Raw genomic sequence first — 17510 nt, forward strand, 5'->3', positions numbered from 1 at the left:
AAAATTACTGCATCCTCCCCCCCCCCATTCTATTCTGGTTCTTTAAAAAAGAAAAGTCAGCTACATATATTCAATTCTGCAGGCATTCTATATTGCTTTAAGAAAAATAATAACTATAATTGTCCTTTGAGATTCTATTCGAAAAGCCAACACTTGAAAATTCCAAATTTACCATTTCCTGTGGTACTGACTTCTAATAGCTGGGTTTAATGCAATAGCATTTGCTTGTTTGCCACCCTCTGCATCTCCATCAATTTTCCATCCTCCAAGTGCAAGCTCATAATTGTTCAAGAAGCCTAACAGATATTGTGCTTCCGTGATATTCTCACAACTTGCCAGTGAATTAGAAGAGGATAAATTGTTATGCTACAAGTTTATTTCATGCACCTTTGAAGAGTTTACTGTTTCATGTTTTCTCATTCATTCTTCATCTTGCCTTAAAAAAATTGATAATATTTTCCATGTAATAAATGCTGCTCTGACAGTAAAGCATTACCAGCCAATTGATAACCTACAAACAGCATTGTGATCTCTTTAGATAATTAATCTTAGCTATTTTCCTGTCAGGAGCAACAGTGTTTTTGTTTTATGTCGAGCTAGACAGATTGCCAGTTTTGAAAATTAAAAAGCATTCCCTTTATATTTATATTTATTCATTCCAGTAACAATTTATGATGCTGCATTTAGATACTGAGCGCTTGTCAACAAACATAATTACGTTTCGATATAAACAAGATTGGTGGCTTGACTGTGCAGCTTCATCTTGGTTGAGAATGTTTTGATATAGGTTCAGATTATACAAGCTGTGTATTTATGTGGCAGTTTTCTTCCTTTGTTAATAGTTTTCTCCTATAATTACTTGCAGGCAAACCAGTGTACATTTAGGATCATTGTGCATGGGAGACATCAAGCGGAGAAGGAAAGCTGCTCCCCTGCCAGGACCCACAGGTAACCAATTTCCCTGGGACAGAGCACAAACCACAAGATGTTAAATCTCTAAACACAAAGCAGTAGGTCAGTGACCTGGGGAAAAGCTTGATAAATTCAGTAACTTCCCATATAACTTCAAATATGTTATATTCTTATTTATTAATAAAGATTAAGAAATAAATAGGCTCCCTCCACTCTCCTGCAATCATTGCCAATTTCCAGTCTTTTGTAGAACAGCACTTCTTTAAAGACAATAAATTTTTTTTCATATACTGAGACAGCAAAGATTTCTGCTTATGTCCCTTCAAACATGACAAGGGAAGAGACCTGAGGCATCTTGTTTTCTGCATATGAATGCTCTAAATACCCTGCACAATAAAGTTAGGATGTGAATTCTTGGGTAAACAATCGAAAATATGATGATAAAGCTGTGAAACACAGCTTTAAAATTAGTGCTGTAGATTAACAGGAAGCCCTTGCAAGCACATTTCTGAAAGATTTTTACAGATGCGAGATCACAACCATTGGATGCATTTTGCTGATGTCACAGCTGTGAAATTACTTTTTCAATACTTAGCAGTGATTTATAGGACTCTCATCAGTTTATTGTATTAATTATATATGTGCATACTGGAAAGATTAGGTTGTATGTGAGCCTTTATATATATTTCTAACATAGAAATCTGGACTGCATGTCCTAGTCAAACATAAACTACAGCAGCAACATTTGCAATACATAGAATTTTCAAATATATTTCAAGTAGATGTCTTTAGAGATGCCTAATACTTGTGTTCTAACTGAATTCCCCTCCCCCGAAACTTCTTTGTTTCAAACCTCAGTGGCAGAAACAGACCAGGAATAATATTAACAATGTTATAAAAGTACCTTAGTGGCAGCAGTATAAAAAAAAGAGAATCTATGGGTCAGCTTCTAAGACTCTGAACATATGTGAACCGAGAAAGAAAAATACTTAATGGCTGAAGAGAGAATAATGTAATTATTTCTACAAGGTGATTTTCACTTCACAACTTTCAAGTACTAGAGGATGTCATTTTGTACTGAGAGGTTATCAAGTATTGTGAAATTAATTTTATTATTCACTTTACTTAGGGCTTTCAGTATTCAGAATTTTATTTTACAAGCTAGATCCTCTGCATAACTTTACAAAGCCAATATTTTGATACTAAGGCAAATATGTGGTCATTCAATGTTATGTGTCCATGAACTCACAGTTTTAGAAATTGTTTTGCCCCAAAGTTTGCCTTTATATGAAGAGCAACAGAGAATAATGGTGGATAAGGGATCATATAAGGTAATTTTTAACTGATGTGCCTTCTTTTCTTTTCAAGTTCAAGGTAATCTTTTCAATTTTCTTGTGATCAGGAGGATTGAGAATTTTTTTTTTTGTGGTCTTAGAAAAGTTGTTGTTTTTCTGCACTTCATCCTTGTAAGTTTTTAAGCAAATAGAACCTTTGGTAAACATTGAATAGGCTTGTAACTGTATAGCATGCTACAGATTATTATAGTTTTCTCAAAGGCTAACCTTTCTACAGCTAAATTATTGTTTGTCTGTCGCACGCCTTGCTTTTTGTCTGTGTTCCATAAGGTTTTATGAAAGAAACAGGGTTTTCTTTTAGAATGAATGTACATTTGGAAATTGGGATTAAAATAAGAGATTGCTTATTTGATTATTCTTCTTTCAGTAGTTTTAGTTAGCTAAGATATGGGAAGAGAAGGGTTTGTATTTATGTGGAAGAATTTGTGAGCTTCTTTCTTGAAAGAAAAAAATAAGCAGTTGTTTAGATGAGCAGAAGTTAGAAATGAAAAAAACATTCTCGTCAAAATTGTTTGTATTTGATATCATAGTGAAATCTGAAAGGCTGTCTGTAAATGACTCCTCTGCTGCAAGTGTTTTCTTACATGGACTGCAAATTGGCAATGTTTGGTCCGAGTCAATGTGTTGGTAAGAGTGTTTCCTAAATTCCCATTTGCATTTGGAAAAAACTACTTTGGTAAATTAACTCTTGTGAAAATCTGCACAGTGCTGAAAATGGTAATTTGTGCCTTTAGGTCCAGTAGTACTGATGAGAATGATCCTAACGAGGTGTTGGAACACGTTCCCTGGGTTTGAGTCTCACAAGGGTAGCACCTGCTACTTTCAGACACCTTACAAAGCCACAGACTTCTGTAGCAAGCAGTGTGATTGGTTAAACATTTATTAATTGTGACAAGAACACCCAATTTATTTCAGTACTCCAGCTTATTTACTGCTCTTTCACCTTTGTATTTTGTATTGAAAAAGTAAAATGAATATTGATAGAGGTAGATATTGATTTCTAAATTTATAGCCCCTTCTCAGCCTGCAATCAAAGTCACATACCAATAGGTTTGTGTATATTAGTAACAAAGGATGTAGCTTTACTTGTACAGCATTGAAGCAAGAAAGTTTGAGCAGCACAGTGCATTTTATTGTTTCAAAAATGTCATTTGTAAAGGTGAAGAAAAGATGTGTTGAATAGCAGTGAAGAAAATGGGAGATAATATAGGCATGGGTGGGTGGGAACTGACAGTACTGATACAGGAGTATCATATTCTGTCTTTTTTCCTAGGATGAATTTTCTATTTTGTGGATGTTTCATATATCCCATATGTGTATTGTTAAACCTAGATAAGTAATTAATCAACAAAAAACTGATACTAGTAAAAATTGATTACTTCCCACAACTGAAGTATGAGGTATTGTACCTTTTAAATACTCTTTTGGATGACTTCTTCCATGAAACCAATATTATTCCAGTGATTCTGTTCTCATGTGAGAACAGGTCATTTTCAATGACCTTCTCTCCCCTCTGATTACCTGAGTGGTAGAGCTATTTCATGTGACACCCTGACATATTTCACTGCAGCAATACAGTGCTCTCAAGTTTGTAAAAGGACCTCTTAGACAAACAAATTCATTGTCATGGAATTAGCCCTTCTAATACTGGGTCCAGTTTAATGAAAGTGATAATAAAATAGCAACAACAACAAAAATTTTGCTAGAGAAAGAACATTCTTTGCAAGGTAGTGTTACTACTTGAAACACATGCACTGAGAATATTTGCAGCAATTTCAGTCTTAGATTATCTAGTTTAAGTCTCATATCAAACCAATAGGTGCTACATAATTTTAGATACCATATACTGAATATGCATTTATCCCAGTTTCTTTCTAATTGGCTCTTCTGTACAAGATTTTTGATTTTTACCATCTCCTGTTAAATCTCAGAGATATTTTAGATTTTTTTTTAAATAACAAACCTCTAAGTTGGGGAAAAAATCCCAAATTCTGCTTCACATCTCATATTTGTATGCCTTGTAAATAGTAATTTATTTCTATTTCAAAACAATCTTTTTCTCTGGTATTGCATAGTGTGGTTTACAGTTTGAAGCAGTGTTAAAAACCTGCAAAAACCAATTATAAGAACAGGAAACTATTTTTTATTTAAAATGTAGAAAATGTTTATATAAAATAGATAAATTACTATGCATGTAATGGGCACTTTAATGCTTACCTTTTTACAAAAACAAATTTCAGATGTCATATTCTTTATCTAGTTGGCATGTTGCATGCACATGCTACACTTCAGGCTGGTCCTGATTGAAATGACCAAGTTGAAAGTCTCATTTTAAAGAATGTGTTTTAATGAAAAATATGACAGTTTCTTAATTACAGCAGAAATAGTGAGCACTGCTATAATGCCATCATGACTCACTTTAACAAGGTAATCAAAAGGGTACATGTTTTCATTCCTTTTTAAAAATTGCCAGTGGAACAGCTAAGCAAACTATTTTGCTGATGCTTAATATGTCAGTGATTAAAAATCAGACCTGAATATCTGCAGAACCAAAACGATGATTTGAAAAAGATTGTGATTACAGTGTGGTAACAGAGGTGGCTGAGGCTGAGTTTGTGGTGAAGGTCAACTTAGTGCAGTAGTTTCAGGGAAAAGGTAAACTTTGGGGTACTTGGATGAACTGACCATAAATTTCCAAAACTCTAGACAATAAGCCTATTTTCTTTTAACTTGATTCACTGCTTTTCTGTCTTCCAAATGTACAACTCTATAGGCAGAAATCCCTTGTCACAGGGCAATTCACAGCATTGGCATGTTGTGAATCCTCTCCCATATTGCATTGCACCATTTCTTACCCTCAGTCTGCCCAAGTCCTTCCTGGCATGCACTTCATGCCTGCTTGGTTGTGCAGCCCATGGACTCTCATTTTTCTTTGGTTGGTATGTAACTTGGCAGCAAGTTAAATTTTAGGGACTTCTTTCTGTTTTTTGGTTCTTCTACCATATTGTCTCACCAAACTAGAAGTTAAAAGATTGCAGAGTGCCATCTAGTATTGGAAGCTGCAGTCCCTTCAGAGCAAAAGGCTTCCTGTGTTGAGCTTGAGGTGGCTGGTTCAGGCAAGGCATCTTACATACAAGGACCAGAGTTCAGAAAGTTCAGTAACAAACTTCAGAAGACCTGCAATTCAACCAGGACAAGCTTATCCTGCAAAATTGCTGATGGGTTTCTTGTGATCTAGAGAGAAGACAATATTCTACAGGCTGTACACACAGCCACTATAAAGTCAAGAAGAAACATTCAGATTGATAGAAGATGACTGTGCCTGTCTTTCTAAGGGTTCTTATCTTGTGAAATGTGGAAGCTTCAAGAATGATTCCCTGAATAACTCTGGGAATCTTTCATAAGGTAGCTGTTTCTGGTTATGGAAACCCTTCAAATTGCCTCTACTGGGAGCTGAACTTTCTGGTTCTTATGGGTCCCTTCCACCTTGAGATTTCTGTGATTCCATGGATTTTTTGGCTTCACTTTCAAGAACCATAAACCAGCTTACTGGAGAATATAAACAAAGAGAGTACCCTTAATATAGTGGAAATATGAGGGGGAAAAAGGCTAAACCAGGCATTATTTTCAAGTTTCATTAAACAGTTGTATACTTGAGGACTGGCTTTGAGTGAGGCAGAGATGTCAGTAGGGAGACTCATCCTCAAGGGCAGTTATGTGCTCTGCAAGTTCTGCACATTCTCTGCCAGATATCATATTAAAGTGGTTCCCCATGGAGAGGAGCCACCTCCTTTTTATGTGCAGTTTGTTAGAACCATCACCTTCCTCAGATGGGCAAATGGATGTCCTGTAGTTTTCCTAGAATTCAACCAATAAAAGAAGTACCTGATATTTCTGTCAGTCAGTTTTAGGTAATTGCAAAGGATTTTTGTTAAAACATGGACAGTTTGGCAGTTAAAACATGGACAGTTTTGCAGTTAAAACATGTAGTTTTCTCTCAGTCAACATTATTTCTTATCCCATCTCTCTACAACAACCTCTCAGTTGTTGGTGACTAGTTTTTCCTTCTCCTGAGGGAATAGGGAGCACTGCTGCAAACAGTCCCTGGTATTATGCAAAAACCACTTTTCTTAAAGGTTTGTCAGCATATGATTCACTTTCTGAATAAGGAAGGAGGTCTGTGCATAAACCTGATAGATTTATGCAGAAAGTTTTGACACTTCAGAGGAGTTTACCATGCGAGGAAATAAAATTCATTGATCAGGTTTCCAGTGCAGGCAAGATTTCTGTCTTTTTGTAAAAGCCTTGCAATTGGTGGAAAAGTTCCTAATAAAATCTGTTGTATATACCTCTGGGTTTCACAAAGAAAATTTTTGCTTTGGATTTCCACTGGGTTTCATTGTAAGGCTGCGAGTCTTTCTGTAAAAGTGAGGGAATGCTTATCAGATGGGATTCATTTTGCTGAATTTTGGGGGAGTTAAACAGAACTTTGCCATGTCCCCCAGTGAGAATGCTTCTTCCAAAGTGCCATCCAGTGACAGTGTTTCTGTCATCAAAGACAAGGCATAAAACAAAGACTTTTGGACTGAAGTGAAAAGACAGTCTTGGATATTCAAGAGATTCCCCTTACAGAGGGATAAATTGCAATCTAAAAACACCAACTCTTCCAACCAGTTTTATAGCAGCAAAGACTGAATGGGCATGAAGTTTTACTCCACATACAGTGTAACCCAGTAAAGGATGGAAGGAGAAGAGCACCTGCAAATCCAATTCCTAGTGATCTGTGTTTCTGGATAACCAGTTGTACCTAAAATTCAGTGTCACAGTCTTCATTGGTGTGTGAATTTATGTTTATATATTCAGGAGAGTTGAAAATAAATTGAAATCTAGAGCCTGTGCTTCAAGATAGGGTGTGTTTACTCAGGCCCTTGAGATGGAGTAGTAGGAATGAACTATGGCAGTGCAGACATCAACAAAACTCTGCTGTGGATACGGGATAAATACAGAGGCATCCAGCACCTGCTGAAGTCATAGCTATGTCCTCTCTGCTATTCTTATCTCTCTGTTAGAATAAAATTCAATGCAAGCAGACTTACCTGAACATAATAATTCTAAAGTTATTCTTTAGATAGTCTTAGATAGCTCAGTGTGAGGGATGTGTTAGTCTGGTGAAATAAAACAGTCTCAAATATTAAACTAAACAATTTTCATAGCATTCTCATAGCTGAGTTGTTTTAGTTTTGGTTTGGTGTTTTGTGGGTTTTTTAGTAGATACACAGCCATATGTACTGAATTTTGAAAATCACTGCAGGTACCGAGTTTTAAAATCACCATGCAGCTGGTGGCTGTGCTTCTGAAGCTGTGTTTGTGCAATTACCCAAAACAATTTTAAGAACATAAACATCTAGGCAGTCTGATTCCCATTTTGCTAGTTAGAGAGAGCTGGCATAAAAAGACAGACTGCAGCAATGTATTTTTCTGATTGGTTTCCTTGTGTATCAGGATCAGTCCCTACTGCTCTGAGCTCATCTGTCTGGTGAGGAGTCAGAAAAGAAAAAGAATAGATGAAATATTAAATGCTTTCAGAAAATGAGGGGGAAAGTGCACCAGCTTTTAAAGAGAATCAGCATGTATCATTTCTGCTTCCATTGGCTGTTTATCCAACATCAATACAACACTTTAGGAGCCAAATTACTAAACAAGCTGCCAATTAGGCTTGCAGTCAGCTGGATAGATTAGTGGCTAAGACAGGCAGATACAAGATTTTCATCTCTTGAGCCAATTACGCAAGTGAATTACCATCCACAATGCTCCTTGGAAGATTTGAGGTAGAAAGACTGACTCTGCTGTGATAGACATAAGTGAGATCCAGGGTAGGGGGTAAGGGTTAGCAGGCCATGTATTGCAAAAATTACCCAAGCAAAAAGAGATCCTTCTAGGAAAGGATTTAAAGGATTTAAGGCTGCTGGGAGCGATAGAAGAGGAAATAATAGTTGTGGTATGCTCTGTGAAGGCATTGCTGTTCTGCTCACAAGTCTTAATCATACAAAAGAAAGATGAAAGGGTAAAACTATATTTATGTACAGTGCCATTTTCTCAGAACTGTTTAAAACCCCGTTTTCTTAACATCAGAAATAGTGTGGTGGCCCGAGATGAAATTGCTTCACTATGCCTTCATTTGTTTCTTACAGCTTGGGAGGGTTGAGAGGGAAAAAAAAGAAACATAACAAAAAACCCACACATTTTCTTAAATAAGGTTATCTGAGAGCTTGATCTTAGCTGTATTCTGGTTTTATTCAGCCCAATATAAGCCAAACATGCTTGATGCTAGTCTTATCCAGCAATTGGACCATACAAATAAATATTGTGACAATAGTAGTTTATGAGGTCATAGCTCCTTTATTATTCTGTAATAAACGATAACTTCAATGTTGAGCTTTGAATCTGTAGAAGCATTTTGCAAATAAAATGGGTCTATCAGATCAAAACTGTTCATAGGCTCATTTGTTTCCTGCTGACAATGCTGTACACTGGTGTAACATTGTTTCTTAAATATGAAGCAAATTTAAAAGCTGAACTTTTGCAAGCTGCTGTATCCAAAAATGATTAAACAGATGTGAAGCCTGCAGCAGCATTAGACCTCTGATCTGATTTTAGCTTACAGATGGAATTAAATTAATTCATGGCAATCACTGTAAAATCAAGGGTATGGCACTGAATGCTAGTGTACTGTTTAACCAGGACATACCTGTCTCAACAGCTGTTAAGAAAAAATTACATACCTTTATTTTTCACTGAAACCTGCCTTTCATGCCATCATAAGTATCATACCAAATTTAAACAAATGTGATGAGTTTTTTGCTTTCCACTTCCCAGTTTTGTCACTTGCTACTCACTGACTCTATATTCCATGTATGTAAGGTCATATGCATAAAAAATGTAGACCTTGAAGTGTGTCTCTTCATATACACAAAGATTTGAGAATTGTCCTTTTTTCTTTCAGCTGGCAGTATTGCAGAGAAAAGGAACATAAGCTGAGGGTATTTTACAGAGCTGCCTTTTCAAACAAGTTAATATACCTTAATATTTTCTCCCCTCTCATATAATGGCAGCCTCTTCTACATGCAGACTACTCATCTGGTAGATCAGGAATCAATTGTTAGGGTTGCTAAAAACATTTTCTATCTGTAGAAAAAAAAAAGCTGTACTGCACAGGAGATTCCTACAAATTATTAGTGCAGAGGCATCCTTGTAACTTCTGGAAACCTCATACAACATTAAAATTACAAAAATGTATCCCCACTTTTTTTTTTTTTTAATTGGATTCTGCGTAGTTATTTTTTGTGGGACAGCACAATGGGTTGGTTTTGCTCTTGCTCCTGGGTGGGTCAAGACTGAACACGTCCCAGAGGTAGCACAGCCCTTTTCAAGGCCGTGTGCTTGGACCATTCTCTCTAACAGGCCCTACTGGCTAGTCCAAGAAGTGCCATAGGCATGAATTAAAAACTGAACTTGAAGATGAATATTACAAGGACAATTACTGCTTTTAATTAGAAAATAAAAGCCCAAAGCACAGGAATGGGGGTCAGGGGAATAGCTCACAGTGTAGCATGATTTTTAAGAGCTCTCTCCCATCATGCAGTCTATCAGCAATGCAAATGTTGAGATTTTTTCCAACCTGCTGATTGCACATGAAATGGAGGAAGAGGGCAATACCACTATCCACATTCTTTGGATTCAAGTAAAATATATTGCATTACAGATAAATTTTTCAAGTGATGGGTGAGAATTGCAGGAATGTTAAAGGCAGACATAGATAGTATTCATATAAAAACTATACTGCAATGGAATGGCCAGGGTATATTAAGTATTTTTCACTATTCAAATAAATGCAATCTGAATTCACCTCATTTATGAGAAGGAGTAATTAGTCAATTACTAATATAGGCAAGGTGGGTGGGGTTTTGGTTTTGCTTTATTCTTGCTGTAGTACAAAGCCTTCAAACACATTATCCTTTGGACAGTGTATGTTGTTTGATTGTTTGCCAAAAGTGGGTTGTGAAACCAAGTTTATCGTGGCTTCTCTTTTCTTTCTTTTTCTTTTTTCTCCTTTTTTTTTAATCTGATGATATACAAGAGTAAAACAGGTCTCTAAGGGAGAGCTTATGTTTTAATAGGAGATATAAAAGTATGTACACTGGAGGGAAAAATAGGTATCATATTCTAGCAGTACTTATATGTCTTTAAAAACAAATAATTCCAATTATCTTGTCAGGGAAAAACAGCATTGAATTGCTTCAAAAGGTATCAAAAATAGAAGCACCAGTTTACTAAATAACATGTCAAAGTACAGAGTGTTGTTTCTTATATCTTCTTTGTGGGGTTCCTCTGGCTGTCTCAGGAATTGAAATTCATATAGAAAGGTACATCTGTTACAGGAAGAGTTCTGTGGGTTTTTCCCCTGAATAGACTAAAACAAAAAAGCTGTTTACGTTGTCTCAGGCTATGCCTTGCATACTGTTCCAGCAGCATTGCTGCCTCTGCCTAGGCAGCATTATGAATGGTTTCATGTTTCCAGTTTTTAGGTGTCATAAAATACACTCTTGTGCTTGCTCTTTCCTTCTTGGCAGGTCTGTTGGATCTCTCTTCTCCTTGAAGTTTTCCCCCTAATTGTTCCACAAACATTTACTGGAATGATTCTTCATTTTTTGCCATCACTTTTTACAAAAAGTGGACCAAAACACAGTTCCAGGGTTTTACCTATGAGGTTTGCCAGAATTTTTGTTGAACAGTAACCTTTCTTCTTTCCTTTTTTATTTTTTTCTTTTTTTAGCTAGAAAAGGTTACAAAGCCCATGTTGTGTATGCCAGGCTGTGCCAGGGACTCATTTGTATGAAAATTGCCTCTGCCTGTGGGGGCCTGAAAAGAAAGGAAGTCTTGGACATTGAATTTTGTGCTGGTCAGTTCAAGAAGAACCCTCTCAGGGACTGGAGGCTGCTGACTTAAAAGCCTTTATTTTAAGCCTAGCATTAAGCATAGCTTCAAACCAGTATTAAAGGATGCCTTCCCTCAATGCACTCCTTTTTTTCTTTGACTCAGGAACTGAGATACTAGAAAGCAGTCTGCCTTTTATGTAGCCAATGTTTTACTGAATATGAACAGATCTATAGTGGATAATGCTGGAGTACTATAAATTCATCATCACAATCATCATGAGGTTTTTAATGTGCACTTCTCATTTTGAATTTCTCTCTGTATATGCAGTTTCCACTGTGAGACCTTGCTTTTTTGTGTGTGTGGGATAAATTAGGCTTTTTAGAAGCTCATGTTCAACTTTTATGTGTTCTTGTTTAGTAAGTTAATATAATGATAAGCCAGCTGCTTGTCAATATTATAGTCTCCAAGAACTCAAAATCACAGGCTTCTACTACAGTATTTTTTAAAAAGTAGCAGGCAGAATAAATAGGTAGAAAATCAAACAGATAGTTTGGAAGCTGGGCACATTGAGGGGTTTTTTTTATTTTGTTGTTGGGCAGGTGATGTTGAATAATGCTGAAAACAAAATCCAGCTGTCTACGTGCAACTGCTTGTGTTCAAAACCTTCAGTCCTTTTTAAATTGTTTGCATGGTGGAAGTTGATAAATTTTAACACAGATTCCTGAAATAAATATCCCTTGTGCAAGATACTTACATTTAGAAGGCTTATCCATGCATTGTCTCTAAACTCTGGTTTGGGGAGTCTGGAAAAATTAGCTTTATTATTTTAACTTCACTTTTTTTTTTTTTAATGATGTATTCATGGGGGGAAGAAAACCTTTCTTATAAAAAAATTAATCTGTTATTGTAACAAATATATACTAACACTTGCAATGTTGGTACTCTTTTCTGTGGTATGTATGCAGCATTTCTCAAAGATCTCAATGCTAAGGAGAAGAGAGTGTAAATGACACTTAGTACAATTGAAAACACCAAAAGTAACGTTGGACATATCGAAATTCACAATGTTCAATAAAAGAGAAACAGTAAAGGTATAGTTGAATATGAATTACAGAGTGGTTGACCATCTGTCTATACTGTTTCTGTAAGAGCTGTAATTGTTTAATAAGAATGTTTTTATTGGGTTTTCTTGAGGGAGGTCATTGATAAATATTACTAAGAACAGAGTGATGGTCATGTTACTATGATGTGTCTCTCCGTAGTAACTGCATAGGACTAGAAATTCATGTGATCTTGGCAATATACTGGTAGACATCTGCAGGTGATTTATATTCTTTGAATCTGATGTGAAATCCACCATATTGGAATACAATATGATACTATTTGTCATATGTAAAAACAGAATGAATCCTCAAAAGCATTAAAAATAAAAGCATTAGACTGTATTATTTAGAATCATATGTAGTCAAGAGGTCAACATGTGCAAAGGCAGCCTGTTCTAGAAACCTGTTAGATAAATTAGGAGAATAAGAAGGTTTAAAGCTTTAAGGGAGATTATCCTGCTCTTCTCCACATGGCAGGCAGTGCTGATTAATGCTGTGTATTTCTTTAATCTCAGGGTTTGTAGGTGAAAACACCCAACCAATCCCAGAAAACAACATTGGAAACAGAATGCTTCAGAGTATGGGCTGGACCCCAGGCACAGGTCTCGGACCAGATGGCAAAGGAATAGCAGAGCCCATACGAGCCATGCAGAGGCCCAAAGGACTTGGACTTGGATTTAGCTGACAGAGATAAAAATAAAGCTCAAAATTAATTTAAAAAGAAAAAAAAAAAAGAAAGAAAAAGGAAAAAATGGCAAACATATTATTTGTTGTGATCGGCAAATCCAGTTTTTCTTCTCTCAAAGATGGCTGAAGTCAACGAGCTTCACACAGCTCCCACCAGCTGCAAGGTACAGCCGCAGTGACAGAACCGGCATTCGAGTCTGACTTCACAGTGGTGCTAAAATGTACAAAAACTTCTACTTTTTTATTTTCTGTGGTCTTAAAGTTTGTATTAAGCATAAAATTCAGTGTACTCACTTTTTTTGGTAAAAGCTTCTGGCACAGCAGGTTTTTTTTAGTATGTAAGGAAATTTTGTTTTGTAGGTATAATTTCATCTCAAGAGCCTTGATAAGATTTGTTGAGGAAAATGGAACTTTTTACAGCTATTGTGGCTTCCCCCTTTTCAGGCAAAATTTCCAAGCCTGGTATTTATAGTGTTTAACAGTATTTGAGTATAAGTTGTCATTATGGCCATAATACATACATGTTTCCCAGTGGAGGGTGATATGGTATGCAATTTTGTCTAAGAGCATGAAAAACAGCTTTGTTGTCATAGGAATCTCATCCCAACACCATTTTCTGGCAATGTATTACTGTCTTCCACATTCAAGCTGAGAAGTAATGCTTTTATACTTGTTTTTATGTTTACAAAATGATCTTTCCTCAGCAAATACTTTACAGAGTTAAAGTTTACTCCAACTTTGGCTTTCCCTTCATATTAATAATCCTCAGTGTTGCCACATTTAAGAATAGTTTGAGCTTTGAAACAGGAAATTGTATTTCAGGGATGACTGTGTTTCAGTGTTTTTCTGGGGTTTGGCACATTTTAAACAATGCAGTATTCAACATGGTGTTAACGTTTGGTTTGTGACCGAGCTGTTGCCAATGAGCCACAATCTTTAAGGATCATGAACAGAAAAAGGGCAAGGAGAAGCAGGATTAGGATGGAGGAAAGGAAGGAAAAAGATGCTTTGATGGCATCTCACAAATCTAAGCTAGCAATTTAAAATCAAGAGGGATCATTAAGTGTTTTAATCAGTATCCTAATGTATCTAATGTCAGCAGAAGCAATTTCATTAAGCACCAACCAATCAAGCTCCTAGGGTACTTATTAGTCTGCAGGATAAAACAAATTCCACTTTAACATTAAATGATAGGGCTGAAGGAAACTGTTTTTCAGATGGACTAAGGAGAAAATCGTGCTCCTCTCACCACCCATGCCTCTAGTAGCTGGCAACATTTACCCTCATTGCAGAGGGAACAGGATTTGATTCTGCAGTCTTTTTTTTTTCTTCAAGAGGAGGATCTCCCTTCCTCAGCTCCCAGGCTGCAGAGAAAAATACTTAGTTCCAGATGCTTGCAAAGATATTTCTTTAGCATAAAAAGAGCACAGTTTTACTCATGCAACTGTGAAATATAGTGATTCATTTTAAGACGTGTTTTTATTACTTTCCTTTTTCTCTCAGCTTCACCCATTTTTCCAGGAAAATAGTAGCAGGAAGAGGAAAACCAGCAGCATTATAGCATTAAATTTGCTTGAAAGAAATGTTCATATTTTCCAGTGCAATTACTGTCTGTTTGGGGACGTTGTTTCAGCATACCACCATAGTGTAGAGATTACAGATTAGTAGCTGATGTTGTTTTTATGATAGTTGAATGCACATGTTCTTTGAGTTTCAGGAAGACCATTTATTGCTGTTTAAATACTTTGTATGATTGTGTGGTTTTACTTTTTAAAATTATAAGAAATTTTAAACAGAATTGGGATTTATACAGCAAAAGATACGTTTTATTGTAAGGTTTTGAGGCATAGCATAATGTGAGTTTGCCACTTCAAATATCTCTTGCACAACTGAACTTGGTTAAATACATTCCATATCCAAAGAATTTCAAGGCCACATAGTTACAGAGGGCCAAGAGCCTGGAATTCTGCAGCTGGCAGAGGTGCCCACTTGTGTGTTATTCCAAATAATGCATTTCTGTGGCCTGCACCTGTTCTGACAGTGCCATGTGCTCCTGAGAGCAAATGAACTCTGACAACCTCTTTGTTTTGTACGCTGCAATCAGAAATCCCTTAAAATCATTTTCAATGTGTGAATTGCAAAAGTGAATATTTTAAGATCTGTTTGTTGTAGCTCTATCTGTAAAACTGTAAAAGAATACTCAGTCTGTTAAAATTCCACTGTTCTGCTATAGTTCCAAAACCTGCATGTCTTGGACTGGAAGTATGGCACCTATAACACTTCTTTGAAGTATTTCTGTACAATTTATCATAGCAGTAGTTTCTCAAGAAATAAGTGTAGAGCCCCAGAAGTTCTTGAAACTGTTTCCTGTTTTTAAAAGGTAAGAGGGAAATAATGCATACATATTGAGGAAAAATATCTTTAGCTCATTCAACTCTTTTTTCATGCATTCCTACAGATGCAGTGAAGCAGCCAGCCTAGTAGACTGTCATAATGGATGAACTATGTAATCAGATTGAAAACCTTAAATTTTTTTGTTCTAAATCAGCCTTTTAGTGAGAATCTATTAGACATTAAGGTTAGTTAAACTGGTTTTGATATAGAGATAGATGCACTTGGTTTTCCCCAGGTATTATCAATAGATGCCTCTGCTGACAGTACACTTTATCTGTTAGAAGCTGTAGAACAAAGTGATTTATTAAAATATTTTAATGTAGTGTTTTGAGATATTTTTTGTGCAGTAAAATTCCCTTTCTGGCTCACACTGTGGTTTCATTTTCAGTTTTCCACATCTCACAGGAGTGGTTTTAAAGATACTCTAGCAGTGTGATTTCATACAGTTAAAACTAGTGTTAAGAAACAAAACAAAAATTAATTGCAGATTTTTTTTTAAAGCCATTGCAATGTTATTTGGCTTTGAAACAGGTCAAAATACTTGGATTTACTGTTTGTTTTCTTCAGATCTTTCCTATGTCTAACCTGCAATCATACTGTGATACCTGCTATAAAGCTGGAACACATTGTTTTAAACTACATATACAAGTTTTTTCAGATAATAATTCTTTATGCCTGTGACACTGAAGTTTTTTGCCTACATAAATAAATACGGGATCATCTTGTATCTAAAAGTTGTCATCCATCACTTGCCAGATTCTTTCCATTTAAATATTTGAATCAGTAGCTCAGCTGTTACCATGATATTCTTCCTCTGAAGAATGTGTAGTGAAGAGAAGAGATGTTGCCTATTATCAGCACTGTGTTTTGCTACATGTTCCATGGTGTCTCCAAGTTCTGTGAATTGAGCCATTAACTGTTAATAAAAGAAACCCATGAGCAGTATCTTATATCTAAATGAATATTTGTCAAAGTCAGAGAAGCATTATCAATATGCTTGTTTAACAAGTTTGTCCCTGCATTTGTCTTTCTGCAATTAGGTCAATAATGGGTGTAGAACAGCAGTAAATACCTAAACGCTTTGTATAGAACGCTTTGCTCTAACAACACAAATGCAAGATGGAATAAAATAAATAGACTCAATTCTTCATGGGCTTTGATTGTTCTTTTCTTTAAACTACCCTTTTTCAGTAGTGCTATTGCACAGGTGAGTACAAAGGCATGCTGTTTCTGGAAATATAATTAAAGTGGCTTACCCCATGTACCAAGTAAATGCATACTAGGTTAAGCTATTACACTGCCTTTTGTGTACTTTTTTGCTAGTACTTCTTTCCTAGGCTATTATTATCCTGCTGAAGAGGTTACACCACAATATCAGGAAATGCCTCGTTTAAGATGTTTGCAATACTTTTGTTATCATATTCTTCTAAGACTTGCTACAAGTCTAAGTACAAGTTCCCTTCACTCCTTAGGTATGTGTATGCTTTGATAACCATGACATGGCCTTGTGCTTTCTCTTCCAACAGTTCTGCAGAATTGTTCCTCCAAGGAAAACTCACACAGTCTTTGTTTTATTTTCCCTCTCCCCTGCTCCCAGGGCACTTTCAATGAAGGCATATCAGAAATGGGAATCCCTCCCCTCTTAATCAAGAAACTTTCTAATTACACTTCCATCCCTAACAGAGTTTTCAGGAGCAGTGGAGTAGCTGCAAAAGGGTTAGCACACATTTACTTGCAATTGATCGCATTAAGTTTTTTGGGCTTCTCATGATTCTCTTCTGTCCTAGAACAAAACAGATAATGGAGCTGTTTTCACCATGTTGCTTGTATTTGAATATTCAATCATTAAGTAATAAATTATGTAAACTTGATCTCCCTCACTAATGAGAACTGGTTTTTAACAGCTGTGAAAAGTGGTTTAAATTAATATGAGGTATTCTGTCTATAGAAGGTTGTTATTTTGGCCTGTTGATGACATTCCTATGATGAATTTAAACATTGGGGAGTTTGACTTCTGAAAGTGTGAACATAAGTCATTAGCCTCTGAGGTATGTATGTGTTATTGTAAATATATGAGCTTATTAAAATGTCATTCAGAATATTTCATCATAGATATGCTCAT

The 17510-nt window shown here is 36.1% G+C and overlaps 1 protein-coding gene across 1 annotated transcript in view; it reads left to right on the forward strand.

Annotated features, from left to right (window-relative positions):
• GPATCH2 (G-patch domain containing 2) overlaps positions 1-16519 on the forward strand; it is a 119131-nt gene extending 102612 nt beyond the window's left edge. Inside the window, exons 9-10 of the mRNA XM_058801567.1 lie at positions 866-948; positions 12823-16519. Coding sequence (XP_058657550.1) covers positions 866-948; positions 12823-12992 — 253 coding nt within the window. The 3' untranslated portion in view covers positions 12993-16519. The remainder of the gene's footprint in view (positions 1-865; positions 949-12822) is intronic.
• The last annotated feature ends 991 nt before the right edge of the window (positions 16520-17510 follow it).

This window comes from Ammospiza caudacuta, chromosome 3 (genome assembly GCF_027887145.1).
Source record: "Ammospiza caudacuta isolate bAmmCau1 chromosome 3, bAmmCau1.pri, whole genome shotgun sequence".
Taxonomy (NCBI): Eukaryota; Metazoa; Chordata; class Aves; order Passeriformes; family Passerellidae; genus Ammospiza; species Ammospiza caudacuta.